This window comes from Asterias rubens, chromosome 7 (assembly GCF_902459465.1).
Source record: "Asterias rubens chromosome 7, eAstRub1.3, whole genome shotgun sequence".
Taxonomy (NCBI): domain Eukaryota; kingdom Metazoa; phylum Echinodermata; class Asteroidea; order Forcipulatida; family Asteriidae; genus Asterias; species Asterias rubens.
In genome coordinates this window covers 8,495,795-8,523,069 of record NC_047068.1, presented here as the reverse complement: position 1 = coordinate 8,523,069, position 27,275 = coordinate 8,495,795, and the positions used below count along the sequence as shown (strand labels likewise).

General features: G+C 40.2%; 1 protein-coding gene across 1 annotated transcript in view; it reads right to left on the bottom strand.

Annotated features, from left to right (window-relative positions):
* LOC117292391 (GTP-binding protein Rhes-like) overlaps positions 1 to 26,936 on the bottom strand; it is a 56,382-nt gene extending 29,446 nt beyond the window's left edge. The window contains exon 1 of the mRNA XM_033774419.1: positions 26,663 to 26,936. Within this exon, the coding sequence (XP_033630310.1) occupies positions 26,663 to 26,936 (274 nt within the window). The remainder of the gene's footprint in view (positions 1 to 26,662) is intronic.
* Between the last annotated feature and the right edge of the window lie 339 nt (positions 26,937 to 27,275).

Here is a 27,275-nt window from a genome sequence, read left to right as displayed (position 1 = left end):
GATCGTAAACTGAATATAAACTGTTCGATTTTAACCTTGATGATAGAATGTATCTCTAATACTTATACTTTGCTACCTGCCTGGCCCCCATGTAATCAAACAGTTTTTCCCCAACCGTCCAATTTGAACTTCTAAATAACACCACGTGCAATCGACTGCAGTGATGTTATTCGCATTATCAGCCAAGGTCAGGGGCTCCTTCAAATCGATAGGATATATTGAAAGGGTTTGGCGCCCGTCTTTGTTTTGTGGTTCTTAGCTAGCTATCGCAATTGCTTTGTTCAATAGAAAAACCCACTTCCCGAAGTCTGCAATGATGCCCGCCTTTAAGGCCATATATGATGGTTTATGCGGCGAAACTTAAATGCCACTGTTGCCAACATTTTGAGTGTTTAATCTAGATATTCATCCATCAAATGTCAATTTGATTTGATTCACAATCGTAAAAGTTATTCCCTGGAATATTTAAATTCCTAGTAGGAAAAATACGTATACGTATTATGTCATTACCCAGTTTAGGTAGGCAACGCACAGCTGCATGGCGGGCTGTCTAGTAAGGCGGGACCGAAGGCTTTGACATGCTAGAAGACAATAGCATGACGAATCTTTCTTAGAAGAAGAAGAAGTGGCCACGAACACAAGTTAGCTTCGATTCTTCAGATGTTTTTCTCCACGCATGTCTTTTTTCTTCTTCTTCTAGATATGCTTTTCTCAAAGGTATCAATATGGAGGAGGATAGATCAATACGGCTGTTTTGTGTCACATCGATGGCTCAGTTACCACAAAGTCAATTTTGAGAAGTGAAGTTAAAGGCGGGGACAGAAAATACCAAGAATCATTACGCGTTGAGCCGTTGAAGACATTGTGCATTTGGCGCCAAAGTGCAATTTGGCGCCATAATTTGGCCCATAATAAGCTTGTGCAGGTGTTTTTCATTTAAAGATCTGTTCGTAAACGAACAAACCTTGGGAAGACAAACATGTTGTGACGCACGCAACTCTGGCAAAAGGTTAGCGTCAGGGTCAACTTTTGTTAAAACAATTAAGCTTTTCTTCTCCTCAACACAATCAATAGCAGCAAAGAAAGAACATTTTGCAAGGGTGTTAATGAAAGGAATTATTCAACCGAAGTCAGAATAATAAATCAATTTTCTTTCGTGTTTGGCTGTCAGACGAGGAGCCAGTGACTCGAACAATACACCGAACTAATTGAGCTGTTCCAAGAGGCTGAATAAAAGCCCGGGAGAATTGATAAAATTTATTCATATTTCATATGGTTTTCAGTCACTTTCAAAGAAATGAACTGATAAAAATTACTGTGAAAGTGACAAACAACTTCGGAGACATAGACACGTGGTGATTACAAGGTAACTGTCCAACGCTCGAGTGAGCTGTTGATGAAGGGTTAAACGCGGTGGTGCAGTAATTTATTTATTTATTAATACTTTAATTGGATAAATATAAAATAGAGAATGCTTGTCCATCAGAGTTAGTGATATTATTGTAATTTTGAGAAGATGTCGCACTAAGACTTGACACTTTTTTAATTGTTTATTGTCACATCAGTACGGGTATATATACCTCCTATATTAAAGGCACTTGACACGTTTGGTAATTGCAAAAGACCAGTATTCTCATTTGGTGTATTTCAACATATGCGTTCCTAATAATATTAATGATAATATTCATAATAAGAGCTGTGTGTATTCATCATTCGGCACCTGAAACTCCAAGGACCTTGTGGTCTTACTGGAGTGCCCTTGTGGGGTATTTGACAAAATGTAACAATGGACCCCACAAGGGAATTCTTTGTTCAACCTCGAACCGACAAGGGAATTATGTAGAAAGGTGTGTGATATAACCTTTGTAAGACGGTATACATCGTTCCTTTAAAAAGCATGATTTCATCTATCCACGAGAGTCAGATTGGTCATGGAAGTTGACCTTCTACTCTATTGGCTACAATTAAGGACATTAGACCATCCGTAGAGCGTGACTAGATTTCAGGTTAACACACGCAGCCCTTTAGATTAAAGGTCATCATCCAAGCGTTTACGAATATCGTTTTGTGTATCACACCTTGTGTTTGAGTCATCTCCTTTAACACGTTTGCCCGTGAGCTCACCGGACTGGAATAAATCCTCTTGAGGGCGCCCCATACTTTTACACTATATTTCAAAAAGGAAACGTCATCCCTCAGCTTACAATTCAAAATGGATAACAAGCATACCGAAGACTTTTGATTTCTAATCCTAATAAGCACTTTTGGGTTGGGTGGGCATTAATCTACTTCAAAATAGTTCATCCAAAATGTTTGATGAATCGTTTTCAGGGAGTGTTAAAACACTCTTTAATGTAAAGGGGGTGTTTCAGTCCAATCGAGTGAAGGATATTGAAAATGCCGCAAGGATTCACAATAACTTCATGCTTGGTGCGAATACTTTACCCCGTAGGCTCTCTGTAAATATTTCAAAGCTGAAGCAATCGACATTCTCTGAATGTATCGCCACGGTTTAAGAGCCCAGTACGCATCGGCGCATTTTTACAATTTGGTGAGCCGAGTTGATGTATCACTTTGGAACACGCTACAGACAGGGGGAACGGGTTCCTCAAAGACTAGGTCTGAATTTACGGCTGGTGATTTCAGTTAACCAGGTTCATGCTCAAGTAAGTTGATGTGAATTGTCTGCGACACAAAACATAGCCTCTCTGATGTACTGCCCTAATTTGCTTCATACATTCGGGGGATTTAATACTTGTCGTCACAAATGTTTTTACTTGATCCCGATGGATTTGGTTAAAAGGGTCTTTACTAGACCTGTGTCACGGTGCAGCTTTGATCATTGAAATATTCCACTTTAATCAAAATAAAAGAAGGCGCTGTATGTAATGAAAAAGTACGGTTCGTTCTTGTTATTTGCTCTCGCGAGATCACTGCTCTCGCGCGAACTGCTGGCTCCCCGATTTATACTCCTCATTGAGGAGTAGAAATCGGGGAGCCAGCAGTTCGCGCGAGATCAGCCAGCAGTTCGCGCGAGATCAGTGATCTCGCGAGAGCACCGCCACAACTCGACTATCCCTCCGCGTGGGACCGATTTAACGACTTGTCCACAAGTCTACCAACAGCTCGGTTTCACGACTGCTACGTCACCGAGGCACAACCGAACTGGCGATTGTTTCTGGTCGGGGTCGCCAAAAGGCACACAGTATAGGCTTATTCGTTTTAGATGCCAATCACAACACTTTAAAAAGAAGATGGCAACTCGTTCAAATATGCCTAATTTCATTTAGTTAATCAAAACGTCCAAAACGTCACACAACACTTTTCCAACTATTGTTGGATAAATAAAATTCACGCCGCTTGGCATGAGTCGATCGTGACTGCAAACTCAACTTCTTTGTAACTTGTTACGTCACGTTATGCACTATAATCCCTTCATCCAATTGACTTCATTTTATAATACCTCATGTTTGATGCATTATGGTTCTTTATTTGGTTTATGATTATCATATTACGGAGAATCAGACGTGCCGATATCATCACCAGTAATTGGATTTTTATGGAAGGGCGTATGAATTGAGGAACGTCGCCATGGAAGGACGCTGTTTTTTGGTCATGATTAACCTTGCCATGATTAATTTTACAGATTGAGCAATATTTGGGTTTCGGCAGAGTGTGGGGTTTCAATCATCCTTGTAAAGGTTATTTTGATCGAGTTCTTTGATAACCTGTTGTCAATTTCATAGAACTGCTTAAAGACTCTGGACACTTTTGGTTATTGTCAAAGACTAGCCTTCACATATATAGGCATAAAATAACAAACCTGTGAAAGTTTGAGCTCAATCGGTCATCGAAGTTGCGAGATAATTATAAAAGAAAAAACACCCTTGTCACACGAAGTTGTGTGCTTTCAGTGCTTGATTTCGAGACCTCAAATTCTTAACTTGAGGTCTCGAAATCAAATTTGTGGAAAATTACTTCTTTCTCGCAAACTACATCACTTCAGAGGGAGCCGTTTCTCACAATGTTTTCTACTATGAACCTCTCCCCATTACTTGTTTCCAAGCAAGGTTTTATGTTAATAAATATTTTGAGTAATTACCAATAGTGTCCACTGGCTTTAAGCACAACATTTGCTCATGTTAAACTTTAGTAAAATCAAATTACCGGCCAAGATTACTCAGTTGTTATTTTAAGCAAACATCATCTAAAAAACAGTCACACGCGATGTATTTGGCATGGAATTCTGGCCAGTTATATGTGTAAAGTAAGCAAGCTATTTTCGTGCTTGGGCAGTTTTTGTGCTAAGCAGCTCTATGAAATTGGGCTCCGTTCTTGAAAATGCTTTCCCTTCAAATCAATTCAGTTCAATATTTTATAAGTCATATTGAAAAGTACAAAAATTCCAGATCCTGATATGACTTACCAAAACAATTGCACTTCATTATTGTTATTTTTGCATCCAAAATGAGCGTGTAAAAAAACAAAAGTCAAGACATAACGAATTTATACTAGTCCTATGTCTATACCAGACTGAAATTTTACCTTAAATTAGACACAAAACAAGCCCGTTTTGACTGCAGACGCACGTCGTACATTATTTAAGGTCCGAATTGACATTGATCGTCATTAAACTTTTAAATTCTACAAAATGGCCTTGTCCGCCGTTTAATTCACGGCGTCACTTCACAGAAGGTTTACATACAGTGAAATGAAACTGGTGTATAAGGGAAGGTGTTCCTATACGTTTGGTTATCACTCTTAAAGGAACACGTTGCACTGGATCGGTCGAGTTGGTCTTTGAAAAGCGTCTGTAACCGTTTGTTATAAAATGAATATGATTAAAAAGATATTTTAAAGGTAGAATATAATGATCCACACAAGTATCACTCGAAATTGCGTGGTTTTCCTTTTACCTCGTCAGCAAACACGGTCGGCCATTTATGGGAGTCTAATTTTGTATTCCAATAAATGGCCGACCGTAATATAGTTTGCACGTAAATGGAAAACCACACAATTTCGAGGCAAATGTATGTGGATCATTGTATTCTACTTTTAAAACATCTTTCTATGCTTTTTATAACAAACGTTTACAAACGCTTTTCAAAGACCAACTCGACCGATCCAAGGCAACGTGTTCCTTTAAAGTCAAAGGCAATAACAACATTTGGGTTATCCTTTATGAATAAACCAGTTTTGAGAAACATTTCAGGTAAGAAAGATATCAGTTGTTTATTCTCCAAAATACGCTCTCAGGGCTTCAGCAGAGAGGATAGAGGCTGCAAAGCCGAATCCAAAGCCGAAGCCGTGGATTCAAATCGGGCAACAGACCCGATTCTGCGGAAACTGTTGCTTTAAAGGCAGTGGACACTATTGGTAATTGTCAAAGACCAGTTTTCTCACTTGGTGTTTCTCAACATATGCATAAAATAAAAAACCTGTGGACATTTGAGCTCGATCGGTCATCGAAGTAGTGAGATAATAATGAAAGAAAAAACGTCTTTGTCGCACAAGTTGTGTGCTTTCAGATGCTTGAGACCTCAAATTCTAAATCTGAGCTCTCGAAATCATCGTCGTGGAAAATTACTTCTTTCTCAAAAAGTACTCCACTTCAGAGGGAGCCGTTTCTCACCATGTTTTATACTATCAACCTCTCCCCATTACTCGTTGCCAAGTAAGGTTTATGCTTATAATTATTTTGAGTAATTACCAACAGTGTCCACTGCCTTAAAACAAATTTCCAATGAAAGGAACAAGATTCTATAGAGGGAGCAATTACACATGACAATGCAGATTTGCTGGTAACTATCTTTTTGATGAGCGAAATGGCTTCTCGCTTGCAACTCCAGACTAAGGAACAGATCGAGTGTTTCGAGGGTTCCGTTAAAGTAAACGTCACAAGCTCCAAGTAAAAATCTCATCCGATCAAAAACCTCTCATGAAAATTTAACAGCCAAATACTTTATGCAAGTTGCCCTTATATCATTTATTGAGTTATGGGACTTTCCCCATGGTCATTGCTTTAGTGGACGGGGCGCAAGTAGTGTAGTGACACACACACATCAATATTTTCCATTTGTGTTTTCCAGCGGAATGCAAACAGTTCTTTATATTTCATCACCGCCAGTGTTCATTATTCTAGCGGCCTACGACACAGCCTTGGAGAAGGAATTACTTCAACTAGGGCCCAATTTCATATTGCTTCTTAACGGTATAAAGCAAACATTTTTGCTCACTCTAGAAGAACAATAATTTGTTAAGGTGTGAACGTATTTCACAGGTAAGCAGAACAAAAAGTGGCCATGATGCGTGTTCACCATGTATTTGTATTTTTACGTCATTCTTTTTCGTGCAGTAAACACCGATACGTTAGCATGCCCTTTCGTGCAGTTGTTACCAAAAGGTTAGCATGCATTTTCGTGTGCTGATACGGTAAGCATCAGTATGAAACAGAAATCACACAGTAAGTACAAAATTGGCCGCTAAGCAACGTGGCCCTGTGCGGTGTCGTGTTATCTAGGTCGGTCACCCGATATTACAAGGTGTTTGTCCGATCACGCACCGGTGGCTCCGACGTGAGGTGTTACGGGGTGATGCGATATTATTGCCCGCTGATATTGCCGCCTCGACACGGTCTAACAGGTCCTATGCGGTGCGAACGTACTCTATAAGGACGCTACTTAAAGAAAACGTAAATTTTACAAATATCTGAGCCTCAGACGATATTGCGTCGATCAGCGTGAATGTCAACAAAACCCCGTCACTCAGAAACCCTTTCTTACATTCGCGCAAATTCATTAACACAAACTGGACAAAATTAAGGTGTTCATATGTTATAGAAATCCTTGCCTTCATATAAAAAAAATCTACTCGGATACGACAGTGTCACCAAGCCCAGAAAGATTTATGCAATGGGAAAATGGTGTTCCCTTATTCAGTGAGGACAACGCGAGTGGGATTTAAATTAATAACACAGGCAACCCAGCAAATTTATTGTATATGGAAAACGATACACACAGGTGAGAAGTAGTGCATAATCTCGGACGGCGACCTTTTAAACTGGTATCTAATTTACCAACGGCGCCAATGGGGGCCGGGGCCGCGATGAACGGGTCTATAGAGCCGCGTTTTTGTGAGGTCACTCTCCTCTCATCTCTATAAAATAAAACTCATTGAAACTACTGAAATTTGCTGGTAACTGTGCCAGCAGGGGAAAAGAAGCAGTTTCTAGGCCCATTATATAATCACCCCAAAACTAGAGGTCCACTTAGAAAGGATTAGAAATTAGATTTCATTTCATTTCATTTCATTTCAAGTTTTTTCAATTCCAACAGGGAATCAAAATAACAATAAAAAAAGAACAGTAAGATAAGAAATTGGAAATGGTGGCATGCCTATAAAAGACAAAGCCTTTGTGGCAGGTATGCCCAAACAAACAAACAAACAAACAAACAAACAAATATACTTACATTAACAAGTATTTTGAGAGTATGAACAGTATTTAAATAATACATAGTCTTTATACTCTATGTGAGCTATGTCACCTTTTATGAGCTAGGTCTGGGTGGGCACATCTTTTTTTATGATTTTTATTTATTTATTTATTTATTTATTTATTGTTTACTTTTTACTTTTGTCCTTCCCTTTATTTATTTATTTATTTATTTATTTGTTACTTTTTACTTTTGTCCTTCCCTGGACGGCCTGTGCTTGTTTAAATGTTTTTTCCGAAGATTTGAAGAAGAAAAAAATATATATAACTTATGCAACTTGAAGATAAAGCCTTGGTTAGGATACAGAACTGTTTGCTAAACAGAACTGTGTGGAAGGTCATCTTAGAAGTCCAACCCTTGCAATAGGCAAATAAGCAATGACCAAGACTTGTCATCAACCGCAGCGTAAGGAGGTGTTTTAGCCCCAGATGCAATTTAATAACGAGTGGGGACTATTGACCTCAGATCACGGGTTCAAATCGGGCCTGATCCACAACTGGTCAATACAAACTGGGCTCGAGTTCACAAAAGCCCTTAAGGCCGCGTCCGAATTGGTGGCTACCGTGCGGCTCATGGACTATAGATTTCCGAAAACATGTTTGAAATCGAAATTTGGGTGAAATCGAAAGTAAGGTGGGTAGGATTGGTCAAACAAATTTGAGCAGGAAAAAAAAATACATTTTCAAATATTGAACAATGATGTACAGATGCATTTACCAGTAAGGTATGGTTCAACAAGGGGTTTTATATTCAATGTACGCTACACATTTTACCCAACATTTTGATGTCGTTTTGTTGGCATGTCGAGTGGGCATGGTTCTGTGAAAAGGGCATACTTTCTCTACTCTTATTCATTTTTTTAGTTTTTTGTCTTTGTTTACCCATACACACTGCTGTGCCACCCCGAACCCGTGTCTGCTAAGAAACACATTTTGGTTCTTTGTAAAACGCATGTGCTCAGTACACAGCCCTATAATTACTCTTGATTGACGGTAGTGGGTTACACGTACAGACTAAAAGGCCTGTCAGGGTTGTTTTCAATCACACATGGCTAGAAGAAACATTCCATTTTAATCAAATTCAACCAATTAATTGAATTCTACCGAAAATGGATATAGACAGTGATCGATATCTTCCTTTTTTTTATGCACGTTATGAAAACATATAGGATATGAAATAATATTTTTGGGGAAGGCACGTAACTATATATGCGGTCAAATTGACGCCTTGGGGAAAACCATACGCAAACCATCGCAAGCTTCCCCGAGGGGAGAACATCCTTCAATCCACGGTGTATAATATACACACAGGCATAGACCCCTGGATACGGTATCATATGATGGCAAGATGCATGGGGAGCCTGTGAGCTAGTACATGAGCTATGAGTAACTGGACGAGGTTTTGAGTTTGAAGAACTTTCTATGCTTTCTCAGCTTGATTCAGAAAGATTGAGGAAACCTAAACCAGAGTAATACGCTTCGACAATAGTTGTCCTTGATAAAAAAAATCTTGAATCAAAGTGAGGCCAAGTAAAGCAGCAAGATAAGTTTTGCCAGCATTTACCATCACTGTACTCTATGATGTTTCAACGAATGTATAAGCAGACACCAGCGGTTCAGCCAAAATGTTATCAACGCTACTTTAAAATATCATTCTCATATAGATGACCACAAGGCTTGAAGCATGCACCGTCCCATATGATAGCATTATTAGTTTAAAATTGACTTCTCTGAAATATTGATTCGTTGTGTTGCAACCTGAATCATGTTGGTGGTTCATGGCATTCAATATCATCATAGCTGTGTACTGTCGTCCTTTATATGAAACTTGTTTTGCCTATCGATCTAACAGATGTTGCAATCAGCCATTAAACTAGACATGCTGTTCTATTTTCATGTCATAGTACTCTACGCACAGACAGTGATACCTGCAGCCGACAGACCTTTGTCACAGTGTGGTAATCTTTGTATGGATTCGAAATGGTTAGAATAGAGCGACATTGTGGGCTGCCCCAGGTATTGTCTATTTTGATCCCTTTTCTTTAATCTTTTCTGTCAAAAACATTGTGAGTGCACCCCACATTGTCAAAATAGCCCACAAGTGCAGTCCTAGAAACCATCCACAATGCATAATATATTATATAATAAGCAAACTGTAAACACAGGGCCCAATGATGTCATAATATGACAGACTGTCTGTTTCCTTTCTAGTAAAGTTTGCGTTCAGTCGAAAAGCAAGATGGCGGTTCCATGAGAGCGGCGTGTACACTCAACAAACTTCCGTATATCAGAAATTACCCGGGTCCGGGTTCCGTAGGGCGTGACTCATTTATGGATGACCCAGAATCTGTCTTAAAATGACCCACAAGTGGCTCAGACAGACGCAGGGATTCAAGTTTAAAGGCTCATCTGTAAACCACTTTATGGGTCAGCATGACACCGGAAACGGGTCAGTCTTCCTGTTCCTTGGAATCGGGGTCATTTTCTGACCAGGTTTTTTTTTAACGTTTGCCAGCGTTTGGTTTTGCGCGTAACCCATGCAGTCCGTGAATTGTTTAACCAGAACATTTCCAAAGTCCCAATCAATACAAAAGACCCTCAAAAGACCCTGACTTTTGAAGCTCTACTTTTAGAAACCTTTTTCGGGGATAACAACCGCGTCTAAAAGAGATATCCACATGGTGTTACCTCAAACCTCTCTTAGTAACCAGGTCACTGACCGCACTTTTTATCTTTTGGATGACGTCTTATCATCGTCAGTTATAAGAGCGTAAGATGAACTGTTTATGAGTATCAAAGAGGAAGCTCGGGCTTTGAGGCTATAGGCCTCCACCGTATAGAACAAGGTCATCTTGTCAAGTTTGGACGCCCAAAGCCCGCGCACAGATTAAGTATCAAATTCCACCCTGCTATATCCTTATGCATAGTACCTCGCGGACCTTCAATCCAGGGCATTAAGCATTATTTTATTTTATACACTGAGAATGAGAACGAGGCCTGCAGTCTTCAGTGCGTAATTTGATTTCTCATGCCCCATTTTTCCACCATCAAGTTGAGTTTAACTCAAAACGAGTACATGTGGTGAATGCCTGGAGTCGAAACGGGGTAAAAAAAAACACACATCTCGATTTCATTCAATGATTAAAACCAGTCAAGAAGGCTGTAATTCCAAAAGAAGAGAAAAAAAAGAAGATAAAAACATACAGCCGCACTTATTATTAAGGGATTTTCCCATGTGCATTGGCGCTAAAAGGAGATACCATTATTCAACCCCGGAAACTCAACGAAAATAACCATAGAGCTTTTTGATGAATAACGAAGCCACAAGAGCCTTCCAACATTCTCTCGGTTCTCAAAAAGAATTGCTGATAGATATTTCAGGTGATGGACTCACACTGAGGTCTGACAACGTGCAAGCTCCCATACCCATGGTTACGCTAATCAGGCCACAACGTTTTATTATATGACAACATTCGTTAACGATCCGTGCACTTGATTGCTACACTCTGAGCGTCTCGGCAAACTGTTCATTTTGTACCCATGAGCAATTTTATTTTCTGTACATCAACATTTTTAAAGGGGAATTTTTGTCTTTCTTATAAATCAAATAAAAAAAGGGAATCCATAAAAAAAACAGATGACAAAATTATTTGTGTTCATTTTTTGTCACCACACGCGCAGTATACCCGTGAGCAATTTTTTTTTCTGTACATCAACATTGCCACTGTCGTAGTGTGCTTTTCAGTGGGGAAATGTTATTCTTCTTAATCGACTCAAAAATGTGAATACTTTCAAAAAATCAGGAATATATTTGAGGATGGTAATTTCTCAAGAAGACCGTCAGGAGCATACTGATCGAAACGTCGAGTTAAAACAAACGGTTCTTTATAGAACCACCCCAACTCATTTAGAGATTATCATTACAAGGTGTTACCGCATCCCTAATAGTAATCGTATTTACACCATTCAAAGTAGAAAATCTTACTGGTGGCAATACTTTGATATATAAATATATAAAAATTGCGACCGGTGAAGCGTTCGAGTGTGTGAAATGTCAGGATCAAGCAGAGATCTTTTTTTAGATTTGCCTCCCACTTTAGTTTGATCTCATTTTATCTGCACCATGGACGGTGGGCTCAAAGATAAAGTGCATTATTATTAGTCGAATTATTCACGCCACTTTTACATGAAGTGCACGCCGACTAATTTACTGCGAGGCGGGCGCTCTACCATTGATTTATACATAAGTTCAATCTGAAACCTTTAAAAATGCCGTTAAATGCAGCGTTTGCTTCCTTCCTTAGAGTAATATTTGTGTACTCTTTATTTACTATTCAAAGTGCACAAACTCCTTTCCATATGCTTAGTTACAAAATGGACAAATGAGTCGAGTGTTAATTGGGCATCTATATCAGTGAACTTTTAGATTGAAGCTTATGGGAGACTTTGGGACGCTAGGTGGCAGCAGACTTACCAGGTAAATTTCCATTGTTTACGTAGTTCTGAGCGTGCGCGCATGACCGAGAACAATAGATAAGTTTGCTGCCACCAAGCGTCTCAAAAGTCTCCCATTGAAGATATTTTGCATCAAAACTATCTTCAATTAGCTTCAATTTTGATTGATGTTAATCATTTTTAATTTCCAAATTATGAGCATTGTAACTGCACTTGAGGGGTGTCCTGGATTGCATTGTATCGCATCCGGGTTGGGATCTGCAGCCTTAGGCATGCATAACTGATCACTTGGTACGCTTATGGGCTTTCATCATTCAGACAGGATATAATGTACATGGCTGGTCACAGATTAGGTTATCATTATGATAATTCAACTGCGACTTGCAGCCTTCTGGCTCCGATAATAATGTTTATAGTTTCTGGTTACACACCCTGTAACAGCAAGTAGATACTGAATTAAACTTAACCCTTTAGTCCCTGCACCGCCCGAGTTTGCTTAAATCCAATTTCTCAAGATTCTTGCAGTAAATTACTGGAATCGTAGTTCAAATTTTAAAAGATAGCCATGGCTTAATGTGTATGCACAATTTTTTACCCTTTCGGTAATATTTGTCTAAAAGTACAAGTTCTCATGGGAACAATAAATGCCTCTCGTTAAACGGCTACGGTAATATGGCGAATATTTTTGTGCACGGATAAAATGAACACAATAGCTTTTCAAGGCTTTTGTCTGGCTCAATGCTCATACTGATTAAATGCGAAGGCGTTAATTTTCGACAATATCATCATAAATGATGAACAGTTTCCTGTTTACTAATGAGCGTTTTATTTTTCGTAAGAGCTAAATTGTTTCATCATCATTAGCTTCGACAAGTCAACTGTGAAGGGAGAATTAATAACGATCTATAACAACTATAATATTAACAAATGCGTAGACTTACTAATGACTATCGAGTTTTCTTTTGATGTTCCTTTTTTTCTACAAACACAAGCTAGCGAGGTTTCCTCGTACCGCATACAGTGTATCGCTATATGCGGCTGGGCGGTACAGTGGCTAAATGGTTAAACTTTCACATGCGACTTTGTTTTTGTACCTTACTTCGAAATTTTGCCTGTTCAGCATAGCATCTTGTCCACAAAAACCAAGTACCTTTATGCTTTTTTCAAAATATTTACAGTTAGCCACTGGACACTATTGGTAATTGTCAAGACCAGTCTTCTCACTTGGTGTATCTCAACATATACATAAAATAACAAACCTGTGAACATTTGAGCTCGATGGTCGTCCGAGTTTGCGAGATAACTATGAAAGAAAAAACACCTTTGTCACACACGAAGTTGTATGGTTTCAGATGCTTGATTTCGAGACCTCAAATTCTAAATCTGAGGTCTCGAAATCAAATTCGTGGAAAATTACTTCTTTCTCGAAAACTACGTCACTTCAGATGGTTCCGTTTCTCTTTATAGTATCAACCTCTCCCCTTTTCTCGTAATCAAGAAAGGTTTTATAATAATAATTATTTTGAGTAATTACCAATAGTGTCCACTGCCTTTAAATTCCATAAGAGACTCTTTTATTTTGTTCCTTATATATAAACTGAGAGGCATGAACTGCACTGGTGATTCCTATATACTTGTTTACATGAGAGGAAAGTCAACTCCACTCAGCTGTTTACGCTCAAGCCATATCATTATACCCCGCGCAATTACTCATTATACCAAGCCATGTTGTTTAGGGGAGACATAAATATTTTAGGTCTCATTTCATGCAATGAACTGATGATCACCATGTGCGGCGCCAGTCCAGTGTTTAACAGAGTACTTTACTGCAATATTTCTATGTATGATTTGTCATCTCTCTCGCATACGTTATCACCGGGAATAGTTAAAGGGGCTGTCCCATCGACTTGCCCTGGCCCCCATGAGGGTGCATCATGAAATTGTATTATTTAAGCTATTGAAGAATTGCATTGGCTTAGAAAACAATCATGTATACGTACACCCCAAGACGTAAAGTGTGCAACCTCATTTCCAGTCTAAACGTCATTTTCCCCCGATGCCTTGCTCAATGATAACCCGTTGGGTTATGGGGAGATGGGGCAAGACAAGGCCCTGATGACCATGAGAAAGAGGTTGGCCCACATAGCCTAAACGCTAGGTGGCAGCAGACGTACCAGGTAAATTTCCATTGTTTACAGAAATCTTGGCGTGATGATGGCGCCTTTAACGATGAGCATGTAATACACAGTTCACTTGAATGTATCTTATTATGAACGGCTATTAAACATACAGTAATGATTTTATCATTTTGATATGCCTCGGTTACAACACTGCATTAATGTTTTGTACGCGTGTGTTTGTGATGGTTGCCATGGATATTAGATAGCCATTAATCTGATATAGACACACTTTTTAACAATGTTAAAAGACAATGCAGTCACGTACAGCTGTGGTGTTTTGGCGAAGGTGACAACAGACATCTGTGAAAATTACTTCGTGTTTACACAATCATCGGGATACTGTATGGCTTTGGTGAGATTACCCTGGCTTTTCACCTCAGTGGACCCCAGTTCGAATCCCTCTCATTGTGGAAATGCCAGTTCAGTCCATAACTGATCAAATGGGGTTTTCGGATCACATACACCTTCAGTACAAAAATTAAAATGTTAATTTTACCATAGAGCATGCAAGGATACAAAATTTAAGTCGATACGAACTCATGTGATTTATGGATACAGTCAATACATTTTGTTATAAATGTTATTGTTAAAAAGGACAAAGGGCAAAAAAGGAGAGAAACACTAATGGCGGACACCTGTAGTGATGAGTGTTTATGCCCGTTATCATTGCCATATTTCAATCTACTGTCATTAGGCAGGTGTCAAATCTAATCTATAAAACAACTTGAATAGCTTGAGATGATGCTAGTGGACAACAACAAACAACAAGACGAACTGCATGTGGAAAACACGTGTGTTCTTCTATATAGCGATATTATACTCCAAGGGTTGTTTTTGTGTGGGGTTTCTAATTTGTTAATTATTTGGCAGTATTTAATTTGTGTTTATTTATAATTTAACAAGGGGGACCTTTGAGTGTGCGCGGTGCCATGCAGAGTGCAAGGGGTATTTGCACTTGCCAAATCAAATTTTTACCCCCACCCCCCCCCCCATCCCCTCCAAAAAGGAGGGGCAAGGGGTTGTCAACCATAACGACTACAGTCCTACGATATTGAGTGGGTATCTTAAACCCAACGTTCCATCGATAGCATTAGACGGTATATGACACTGCTCTGGAATTGCAAAGGTCGTGGGTTCGAATCCCACCCGAGTAATAACCCTGTGAGTTTACTCAGTATATGGGTAAAACCAAAATTACTATGGTTTATCCCCAATGCAAATTGTACATATACCATTGCCACGTGTAAATTCGTGAGTCACCACATGATATGTGTTCATGTACAAGCTACCTATTTGGTGTTTTTAATATTTAGAGAAGTCATTCTTGTGTGGCTATTTGTCACCACTGGATTGTTTTCATATCAGGCAACTTTGAAGCAATCCAACTGCAGAAGGAACACTATACATAAAAGCGCAAGAGTACTTTTCCAACCATGTCTCATCACTGTCCCAAAACAACAAAAGAACTTGAACGAGTCAGAATGAGATTGCCTTTTCTTCTTGAAGATTGCCGAAGACTGCAATTGCCTCTTATTATTGTATCATGTTTAAAGGCAGTGGACACTACTGGTAATTACTCAAAATAATTATTAGCATAAAACCTTACTTGGCAACGAGTAATGGGGAGAGGTTGATAGTATAAAACATTATGAGAAACGGCTCCCTCTGAAGTGACGTATTTTTCGAGAATGAAGTAATTTCCGCGAATTTGATTTCGAGACCTCAGATTTAGAATTTGAGGTCTCGAAATCAAAAATCTGCAAGCACACAACTTCGTGAGACAAGGTGTTATTTCTTTCATTATTATCTCGAAACTTCGACGACCAATTGAGCTCAAATTTTCACAGGTTTGTTATTTTGTGCTAATGTTGAGATGCACCAAGTGAGAAGACAGGTCTTTGACAATTAGCAATAGTGTCCACTGTCTTTAAGTACTATATGTACAACGCGTATATCACAAATAATATTTTGTTTGTAGTTTGATTGCATCTCTGTTGGGATGCAAGACAGACGTTTCCCGGAGGCGTAATTCCCCATGGTAACATGGTGAAACTATTGAAATACGGCTGCCAACAAAACAAACGTTTGATAACTGTCAAAGATCAGTCTAATTCTCACTTGGTGTATCCAAACATATCCATAAAATAACAAATCTGTGAAAAAAAATTGACTCAATTGGTCATCCTATGGTAATGCCATTGAATCATGATTGCTTGAGCTAGGGCCTTACATTTTCCGTTTGAAAGCTTACATTTTTAATGATCATCTCGTTTTACCGGTTGTCATGGGAAACATCGCAGTCTGATATACAACATACAAATACAAAGTGAGCGGAAAATTTTCCCGCGATATTTAACGCCCCCCCCAAAAAAAAAAAAACAGTAATAAATCAGACCTTCAAAAGACACAAGGGGAATTCCAAACAGCGACTAATTCAACCTTAACTAATGCTCCCAGTGCGACATTTTCAAAGTGAAGGCCATTTTCATTTTGCATCAAGCATTTACAATTCTAGGTAATGACAATGTCTTAGCGGAGATATTAAAATAGACACCAAGGCCGAGAGGTGCTTCAGTGTATCAGAAGTGAAGACATGAATGACACAAGGCAGAGGGGTAGGCCTGCTCCGGGGTTCAGAATGGGAAAGGCCTGTTCCGGGATTAAGAAGTCAATACATGAATGACACAAGGCAGCGGGGTAGGCCTGCTCCGGGATTCAGAATGGGAAAGGCCTGTTCCGGGATTCAGAATGGGAAAGGCCTGTTCCGGGATTTAGAATGGGAAAGGCATGCTCCGGGATTCAGAATGGGAAAGGCATGCTCCGGGATTCAGAATGGGAAAGGCCTGTTCCGGGATTCAGAATGGGAAAGGCATGCTCCGGGATTCAGAATGGGAAAGGTATGCTCCGGGAATCAGAATGGGAAAGGCCTGTTCCGGGATTTAGAATGGGAAAGGCATGCTCCGGGATTCAGAATGGGAAAGGCATGCTCCGGGATTCAGAATGGGAAAGGCCTGTTCCGGGATTTAGAATGGGAAAGGCATGCTCCGGGATTCAGAATGGGAAAGGCATGCTCCGGGATTCAGAATGGGAAAGGCCTGTTCCGGGATTAAGAATGGGAAAGGCATGCTCCGGGATTCAGAATGGGAAAGGCCTACCCTGGGATTCAGAATGGAAAAGGCCTGTTCCGGGATTCAGAAGTCAATACATGAATGACACAAGGCAGAGGGGTAGGCCTGCTCCGGGATTCAGAATGGGAAAGGCCTGTTCAGGGATTCAGAAATCAATACATGAATGACACAAGGCAGAGGGGTAGGCCTGCTCCGGGGTTCAGAATGGGAAAGGCCTGTTCCGGGATTAAGAAATGAATACATGAATGGCTTCACAGAGACATTCCGGGTGCTATTAATAGTGTTCGTCGTGCACGTAATTTATCATTTTAGGGGTTTTACGGAGGCATATTTACACAAACAGCCACTTTATCCCTTGGTGATATGGACGGCGAAAACCCGTGGTCACAACGTCTCGAGATCCGAGTTCGGCCCGAGTAGCGTCAACTATAGGTACACATTATCACGTAAGCCTTGTAAAGTTCCCTGCAACCTTACGAACCCTACAGCCACTGATCTCCGATTGCGTCTTGCCATTTTGATGATGCAATAACAAATCCAACACCTATGGCGTCCAGCCTCATCTCAAACCACTGGAGAACGAAGTCTGACCCCTCCCTACATCTCAACCTTTCCACGGATGTCTCGCTCCAACGCCCGACTTAATGTGTCTCATTCGCTTGCTTGAAACCGCTCCATCATAATTTTGTATGTTACACCCTATAGGATTTCGTTTATTGACGTTGTGGGGTATTGGGTGCAACACAAAGTGCTCCCGTGGGTTTGTTTGTTATTGTTCATGGGCTGCAAGCCCGGTTCCCTTTTGTTTGCGCATCTTTCTTTGTAGCATGTTTTTGTTTATCGGTATGTTTGATATGAATCAAGTTGAACGAGGCCACAATATTAATGTGCTTTCTGACCGTAATAGATTCACGCAATGTTTTATTTACAAGTATCACAGTACTGCTGAGATGAGCACCAGCGATTCACAATGTACCATGATTGTAATGCATTGAGATGAAATTAAAGGTAAGGTCGTAGATTAGTTTTCTGTTTTCCTGTAAAGCTGATTTATTGACCAAATTATCAATAAGGATGCAACAAAACTCACCGAAAGTTTCAGCTGAATTTTCTACTTGGAAAACAGAGAAAACAATTAAAAATTTCACGATATTTCCATCAAAATTGTTGAATCCGTCCACTTTTAGGGAGGTTGCAAGCGGGTACCAACCGCTTCTCTGGCCGTAACACACAACAAAAAACATTTGAATCTGCAAAGGTCGCCTTTATGCAATCTTTCACGATTTAAATTTTCGATAGTTTTGCAGGATACTCATTTACCATTACAACCTTCACATAAGGTTTCAGATAAAAAACATACATATCGGAGTCTTGGCCCAAAAAGTTATGCTAACTAGAATAAGGTTACCAGCTAAACTACAATGTCACATGTACAACTTGTGACTGGTATCATGCTCATTTCTGCTGAGCAAACACTTAATATTATATTTGTAAAATAAAACGAGTGCTTTGAGACCCCCCGGGTTTTAGTTTTTGCTATATATTATAAGAACTACCTAATAAATCAGAATCATAATATGGACGTTAAGGTGGGTTTTGCTTTTAAATTGGGTCAATTCGATGTGTGATGAAATCCCTCCCCAAAGATAATCCCAAATACGCTTAATGTACACGTTAGTTTGAGGTATATACAGTAATATGCTCGTTGGGGCGGGAACAATTACCTTCTCCTCAAAATAAATTCATGGTTTCTAAGACTCGAAATGAGCCAAAGGTGGCACGAGAGAGAAAGTCTCAACACCATGCCAGGGGCCGAGCTTCGTATTGCGTGAACTCATCTCAATCATTTCCCAGGGAACTGTATCTTGACACTAGTCTAAAGGCAGTGGACACTATTGGTAATTACTCAAAATAATTCTTAGCATAAAAAACTTACTTGGTAACGAGTAATGGGGAGCTGTTGATAGTGTACAACATTGTGAGAAACGGCTCCCTCTGAAGTAACAAAGTTTTTGAGAAAGAGGTTATTTTTCACTCAAATAACCAAATGCTTCAGCTGAAGCCGATTTTTATTAGTCTTTTCTTTCTTCTTTCATTATATATTCTTGCAACTTCGATGACCAGTTGAGTCCAAATGTTTCAATTACCAAACGTGTCCAGTGCCTTTAACCATAAGAACAGAATAAAATAGTACTCTCCACTCGACGGGAATGTAGGGGAAGAAATGATGATACCCAATTACGTCTTGATACGCTTGACTTGGGACGAACGAGAGATCGGTGCACAAGGGGGTGATAATAGGTTGCGCGTACACAGATGCGGGTTTTTTCTGTTGTGCCTGATTACTGTGACAGTTAGACTCCCATCACACCGAACTCGTTCTCACTACGTTCTAAAAAACAATGCAGTCTTGTTGCTACAGATAGTAATGTGCCCGGCGAGGAGGGAGCGAGCAGGGGAACGAGATAGTTGAGTGATAGTGTGAACAACAACGTCTTGCACCAAGACTACATTCTGAAAAATGTATAGTCTTGGTGCAAGACGTTGTTTATGTTAATTTTGATTTTTACCCATACACCGATGTGTGTTAGCACTATATGAAAAAATATCACAGGCATGTTACTCGGGTGGGATTCGAACCCACGACCCTTGCAATTCTAGAGCAGTGTCTTACCAACTAGACTACCGAGGTTGCCCGGTAGCTAGAGGCAGTTCAAATCCTATGTTTTGGCAGTGGGTATCGCAACGATATAATAGACGTTAAATTTTGCATCGGGGATAAAGAATATCGTTGTTTATGTTATTCACATCACTCAACTATCGCGAAACCCTGCTCGCTCCCTCCTCGCTATCGACAATCGTCTTGCACCAAGACTACATTTTTCAGATTGTAGTGAGAACAAGTTCGGTGTGATGATTGGGGCATTATTTCTGAATGTGTTTTTTTTTAATTATATAGCCTAGTCGGCAAAGAATCTTAAATGGAAACATCACACCAACTTTTTGTAAAGACGAAATGACGAAACTTCAGCTTTAGACGTGGGAGGACACCTATATGAGGGAAAGCCAATGCAGTCAGGTAGGGACTGAAAAACCTAATCCACATGCAAGGCTCCGGTCCGGGAATCGAACCTGGGCTCACATAGGTGAAAGGGCAGGGACAGGAACCACCGAGCCAATCTGAGTTAACACTGCAAACCGATTAGAACCAACTCATGCATTCTGAAGGTGGCGTATTAAAAAAAAAAACGTCCACAAGCTCCCCCCCCCCAAGTTGGTGCAGTTCGATGTGTGTAAACGCAAATTCAATTTTGTTTTGTGTTTGCTCGTTTGTTCAGAAGCAACCGGTTTTAAATGGAATACATCTCCCCCATCCCATCTGAACGGTTCAAACTTTCGGGTCCAGATTGGTCCGGATTCTGACGCAGATCCAAGTTTAGAACACACCAAAGTCACCCGGATCCATAGTATAGTGTGCGTGTTTTGAATTAGTTATACTAACAATCCGGATCATGGCTCGGAATAAGCTAAGTCACACTCATAACGTGTCATAAAAGTCATAGGGACCGTAAAGTGTTGAGAGTCAACGCTAAATTCTTCAGTGTGATTACTGATTAATACTGAGAGAATTGTGGGAGCTTTTAAAGGGAATTACATCATTTGTAAATGCTGTATTTTTTCCAGAGTGGACTTAAGAGGTGGGATTTACTAGGAAATATCGTTTAAACGACCAGGACCCAATTTCATGGCTCTGCTTACCGCGGAATTCTGCGCTTACGTTTCATAGAATTGTGTGCTACAAGAGTTCCGTGAGCGCAGACTTCCGTGGTAAGCAGAGCCATGATATTGGGCCCTGGGCCCAATTTCATAGAGCTGCTTAGCTCAACAATTTGCTTAGCATGACATTTCTTCCTAGATAAAAAACTGGATTAACAACAAAATTTCCATTTGATGCATATTTCCTGTTACTGGTATTCAGCTGTTGTTTGCGTATCCTGAAAGTCTCGTGGAAATTTGGTTGGGAATCTTGTTTATATGAAGGCCAAAATGTCGTGCTAAGTAATTTTTTGTGCTTAGCAGCTCTATGAAATTTGGCCCTGTTTAAGTATGAGTCAGTCAGTGACTGCTGGGAGAAAATTGTACTGATTTGTAAACTGTCATGCAGATCGTACTGTACAAAAATTCACAAGTTCAAACGAGGGTTGGTCACCCATCGCTTCAAAAAGTATACAAAACGCCATTTGTTTTCATTAAAATTAAATAATACCTGGCGAAACTTTTTCACTTGACACTTGGGAATAAAATTTGGGGCTACTTTCAGGAGTACGTTATTCTTGTATACTTTGAAGTACAATTATGTCTACGTCTGCAGACGATGTGATCGACCTTAGAAATGCACGTGGTTTGTTTGGAGGGTGCGTATGAGGTTAACCCCAGAATTGTAAAGAAAGGAATACAAAAGATTACAAATCCAAATAGACATCCTATGGGGAAAAGCTCACAACGCTGCTGCTCTATACGAAAAATGGCTGGCCTAAAACCAATACACAGGCTTTGATATCTGCTGGTCATTTGATACAGGGACAAAATAGCTGTTGATTGTAAATGCATGATTCCAACAGCCAATGCATCTCCATGCTGATTTCGGCTACTAAATTAATAATATAAAACTGCAAACAGGAACAGTTAACAAATGTATACTGAATAAATATCCTAACAGTATCTACTACACAGAGTAATCCAGGATAAACGACCACCAGCTAACGTCACGAAGCCGTAGATTATCAGTGTGGGTATCAATGCAGGGACAACTGACGAGCATTCTAATATTTTTGTAGAATGTCAAATTTATTGTGACGGCCACAGAGGCCTATGAGGTTTCCCACGCCAAATACAACAGCAAACATGGGTGCGTTGTAGGGTGTCATATACCTTTACGCAAATACCCATTGCACACACGCTACCTGTCGAATGAGGTGCATGCTGGTTTAGCTAGCGATCAAACTTGATTGCTAGCTAGACCAGCAAGCACCTCATTCCACGCCTAACGCGCGCGTACCGAGTATTTGCGATAAGATCTATGGCCGAGTGGCTAAAGTTCTGGTGGTTAAAGTCATATAAGTGTGGCGCTTGGTATATATTTCTGGGAATTTATATATTTCGAAGTTTGATTTATTTATGGAGGTAATATATTTGTGGCGCTTGATATATTCCTGGAAATTTATATATTTCGGGGATTGATATATTTCTGGGAATTGGTGTGATTCTGGGTATTGATATAATCTGGTGATTGATATATTTCTGGGGATATATTTCCGGGGATTGATATATTTCTGGGGATCGATATTATTTCTGGCAATCTTTTATTTAACTTTTGGCAATCTTTTTATTTGTGTAGTTGTCTTGTTTGCCCTGATGGCCGCCCATACACTTGTGTCCTTGAACCAGATGCTTAACTGCTTCTCTAGCTTTTCACCCAATATTGGTACCTATGAGGGCAGAGATGGTTCTTGTGACTGATTTGGCTTTAGTTCGCTACATTGGCAGCACAGGCTGTATACTAACCAAGGAAGCTGAGATGGTTTAAGGATTGAAATAAGATGGCCAAGTGACCAGGGATAATAATGTTGAAGCGCTATGAGCGTCAGTATTAACAGTGATGAACCTGAGCGCCGAAATAAGAAACCACTGTTATTTAATGCTTGTTAAAAACCACTTGGGGAGGTCTAACACCCAACATCTCCCTTTAAAAACATGTGTATGTCGACCGTGGCCGCCAATACTGACGGTCTCGTGGGAAATTCAATCCATCACTTGCAAATCCAATGTATGTTTCGGTTTTTGCCTCTGGCTGTATCAAAATGCTCTGCCCACAATCCGCATCGAATTCACCAAATCCATTTCCTTGCATTTCCTTAACTGCTAATGCTTTCTAGAACATGGGATTGTTTGGGACAGACACAATATCAGGAGAGAATTTACATCAACGCATTCAGATCGGTGCTTCGTGAGGACCTGGAAAGACCCATGATAGACTTTTAATGTCACGTCATTTATCGTTTGCAGCTCGATCCACTGTATCCACTAACAATAGCACATAGTTAATGTCAGGGATGGCATACTTGTTCCCATCCAGCCTCGGACTATACTCAGAATATGGTTATTGTTCCAGAATCGCTGAAAGATGTTCTCTCTCATAAAGCGATGAACCAGTATACAGACTTATCATTGTCGGTGACTACTCTATATTCTGACACCGTGTTCCGAAAACCCTATAATGTTAGAACAAATCCCCTAATGGTTTACACGTTATGGTAAGGGCTGTGTTAGAATTGGTGTTCTACCATTCATTGGTCATAAAAGGAGGAAGATCTATTTTAATATGCATAGGTACAGAGAAAACGTGTCTTTTCATTCTAGCAACAAAAATGTCTCATAAAGACGATTTATCACTGATCGAAATATTGAGTTCTCAACCACCGGTGCTCTTAGAAACCAACACTACTCTCATGAGAAATAGGCTGCCAATGGTGCTACCGCAAACCACACCTGTAAAATGTAACCATAATGGAAATATCTTTAGGAGTAATTGCTCCCAATCTTACTGGGTCAGAAAGTACTTTCTGTGTCTGATGGAAGAAGGGCATCTACGAGAACCATACGCTCATTTCACCCACTGTAAAATCATAAGTTCAGTATATAGCCCTAGTAAAACACTTCATGTGTACAGCATCACTGTAGTTTCATACGAAAATGTCCTCAAGGGCTATTTCAATAGCATTCTCACATCACTATTAATTAGCAGCGCTCCAGTAGACATCTTGTGTTCTTTGCCGACTGCATATACCAGACCTGGCTTCTTATTGATTTCCGAAACACAGCCATGAAGTTACGCATTATTAGTACCTCCCACTTGCCCAAAGAAAAGATGATGAAATTGGAAAAAGGTATGTGTTTATCTATTATAACATGCCACGGCTTCTTCCACATCACCAATGAATTGATTTAGCAAATAATGTTTCTCCACCAATCAATAGTGTAGCTTGCATCTTAAAGGCACTGGAAACAATTGGTAATTACTCAAAATAGCTGTTAGCATAACAATTTACTTATTAGCGAGCAATGGGGAGCTGTTGATAGTATAAAACACCGTGAGAAACGCCTACCTCCCAGGAAACGTAGTTTCCGAGAAAGATGTAATTTTCCACTAATGTACTTTGAGTTTGATTTCGAGACCGCAGAATTAGATTTTAAGGTCCCGAAATCGAGCATCTGAAACCACACAACTTCGTGTGACAAGGGTGTTTTTTCTTCTTTTATCCTCTCGCAACTGTGTGACCAATTGGGTTAAAACTGTAACCTGCTTGTTATGCATATGATGAGGAGTTGTCTTTAATACAGACATAATGTAACTCCCGCTACCTTGCACAAAACAGTCTGTTTTGGAGTCGTGATGTAGAAACGATCTCTTCTTAAATCTAAAGCTTTAGTTCCACCCGAAAAGCAATCACGTACAAGGTCAAGATGTCCTCTGCATCTTCAGGAAACACTCAAACGTCTTTCTAGAAAGCATGCGCCCGAAGTGGTATTAGACTTCATTCAAGTCTTATACACTGACTTGCGATTGGAATACAATAAATGACTTCTACGCGACCAACCTCGAAGGTGCAGCGAAGCAGTTTTGTTCATGTACATCACTTAATACTGTCACTGTCGTAGTGCTTTTCAATGGGGATTTCTTTTCTTTTTCTAAATCGATTCAAAAAAGGCAATCAATACAAAAAACAAGGACAATTTCTGACACTTCTAATAACAAGACAAAAAAGTTGCACGGGGGAAATGTTTCCTTGCTCTCAAAATCCCGTCGGTTTTTGTGAGCGGTACGTGAATAAGCAGTGGGCTTCAGAATAAAACCCACACGCATTGCAAAAAGGCGGATAGCAACTTTTGTTTTGTTTATTTGCCACTGTCGTAGTGCTTTTCAATTGGAAACTGTTTTCTTCTGAATCGATTCAAAAATGGGGCTTCTAAAAAAACAGAGGTTGGCAACTTTATCCAGGAAAAAATTGCGTTCAAATAAATGTATCCGTGTATCCGTGTACTTTTGTGAGCGGTAAGGACACAGGCGAGATGGCTTCAGAATAAAGCCAACATGCATTGCTATACAGACAGGGAGATATTGCGATACCACTGATGTGCGGCCCCTAAATGTAGCCCGAGTCCTAAATGTCGCCAGACAAGTTTGGGGCTACATTTAGGTCAGGCGACATTTATGGCTCGGGCTACATTTTGGGGCCGCAAACTGGTCGGATAACAATCATAATCCCCGCTGTATATTGCTTTCATATATAGAGACCTTGACATTGGTAATGATGTCGTTACTCGTGATGATAAAAAGCCAGAACCACACGTTGCTGCAAGGCATGGCGTACGTATGGGCCTAGTAATAATCAAGTTGTACATCGCGATGGAATTGGCGTATACATCAGAGCCGTTCGTCAAATCAATTTAAAAGCGCCACGTGTGTTTTGCTGCAACATTCAATGTGGGGTTACCATCGTGTGTGAGGTGGGGTGTAGCAAGGGGTTCGCACTATTAATTGCGACGTCAGTTGTGTTTTTACTCGCTCTGAATATACCCTGAGGATGCATTGCGATACAATTAGATTTCCTTTACAGATAAAATATGGAAGTGTATCAATGACGACTGAAAACATGTATATAGGGCGATTATACATGGACCTTCCAGGCAGCGCAAAGGCGTGATTGTCAATCCCTACCGTGTAGTGATTTGCACAGGCCACGAGCTCAATTTAAGAAGATTGGGAACCGCTCGTTTATTTTAGAATAAACTTCCGGAAAAATCGTTCCCTTGTTGGATGGATACCATCAGGAAAGACCTTGGCAATATGGTAATTTCTTCACTTTTTTCAAACATGATAATCCCTATTAAACTTTAAATGTTTTTATGATGTTAACTCAACCTCTGATTTCATTTTGAACCACATTATAACAAAGTCTCATTAAACCTTCTCTTATAAGGACGCCTCTATGTCAGATAAGTGTACAATCGACGTCAACAATAGCGCGCGAAAACAAAACACCCCCTTAGCTTGATTTCACAGAATGGCAACATTATACACTAGCCGATACTGCCAAAGTGGTGGTTTTTTCATAGTGCTATGGAGCCACTTTTAGGGTTGATGCACATTTAGATGCGCAAAATTAGAAAACTGTCGGTATCAAATAACTTTACAACAAAATGCATCTAAACAACATTAGACGTTTACGCTTTCGTGGTGGGCCTCTGCGCTGCCCGTATAGGCTTACTAGTACCGGTGGAGATAGTACACGAGTGTCCTGAAAACTCAGACACCCAACACCAAACAAGAAAACCTGCACACATACCTGTAAGTATAGACAGCCTGCTCATAGCTGGGAATGGATTATTTCCCGACGTATCCAAGATATCCAGGCGGTATACCTCCCCCTTGATCTTGTATATCTTCCGGTGAAAGTCTTCGATAGTCGGGGTGTACTGTTCCTCGAACTGCCCCGTCAGAAAGCGCCTGACGATGGCGGTCTTGCCTACCTTAGAGGAGCCAAGGACCACCAGACGGTAGCAGTTCTTGGCGGGAGTGTTCAGCTCACTCTCCAGCACCTGAACACTGTCGTCACACATTGTGTAATGAAATTGATCGCGATATATATAATATGTATCCTTATTTTGTTCTTGGCAGTGTCGTCTCGGCAGACGTGAAGTTGCCCTTTTAGGGGTTACTGGATCACTCGGGTAATCTTGCTCGGCAGATAGCTATCAAATACCGGCAAAGAATTGGAGACGAGTGGAGGAAGAAGGTGATTGGGATCTTGAAGGTCGAGTCAAGGCAAGGGTTGAAGAACAACGCTAAAAACAATAAAGGGATGACGTGGGAGGGGTTGAAATTGCAAGTCGGTTTCAAAGTCTAGCTCATGTAGTACGATCGTCGTACGCGGCATGGTATTCCATTCATGTTTCACA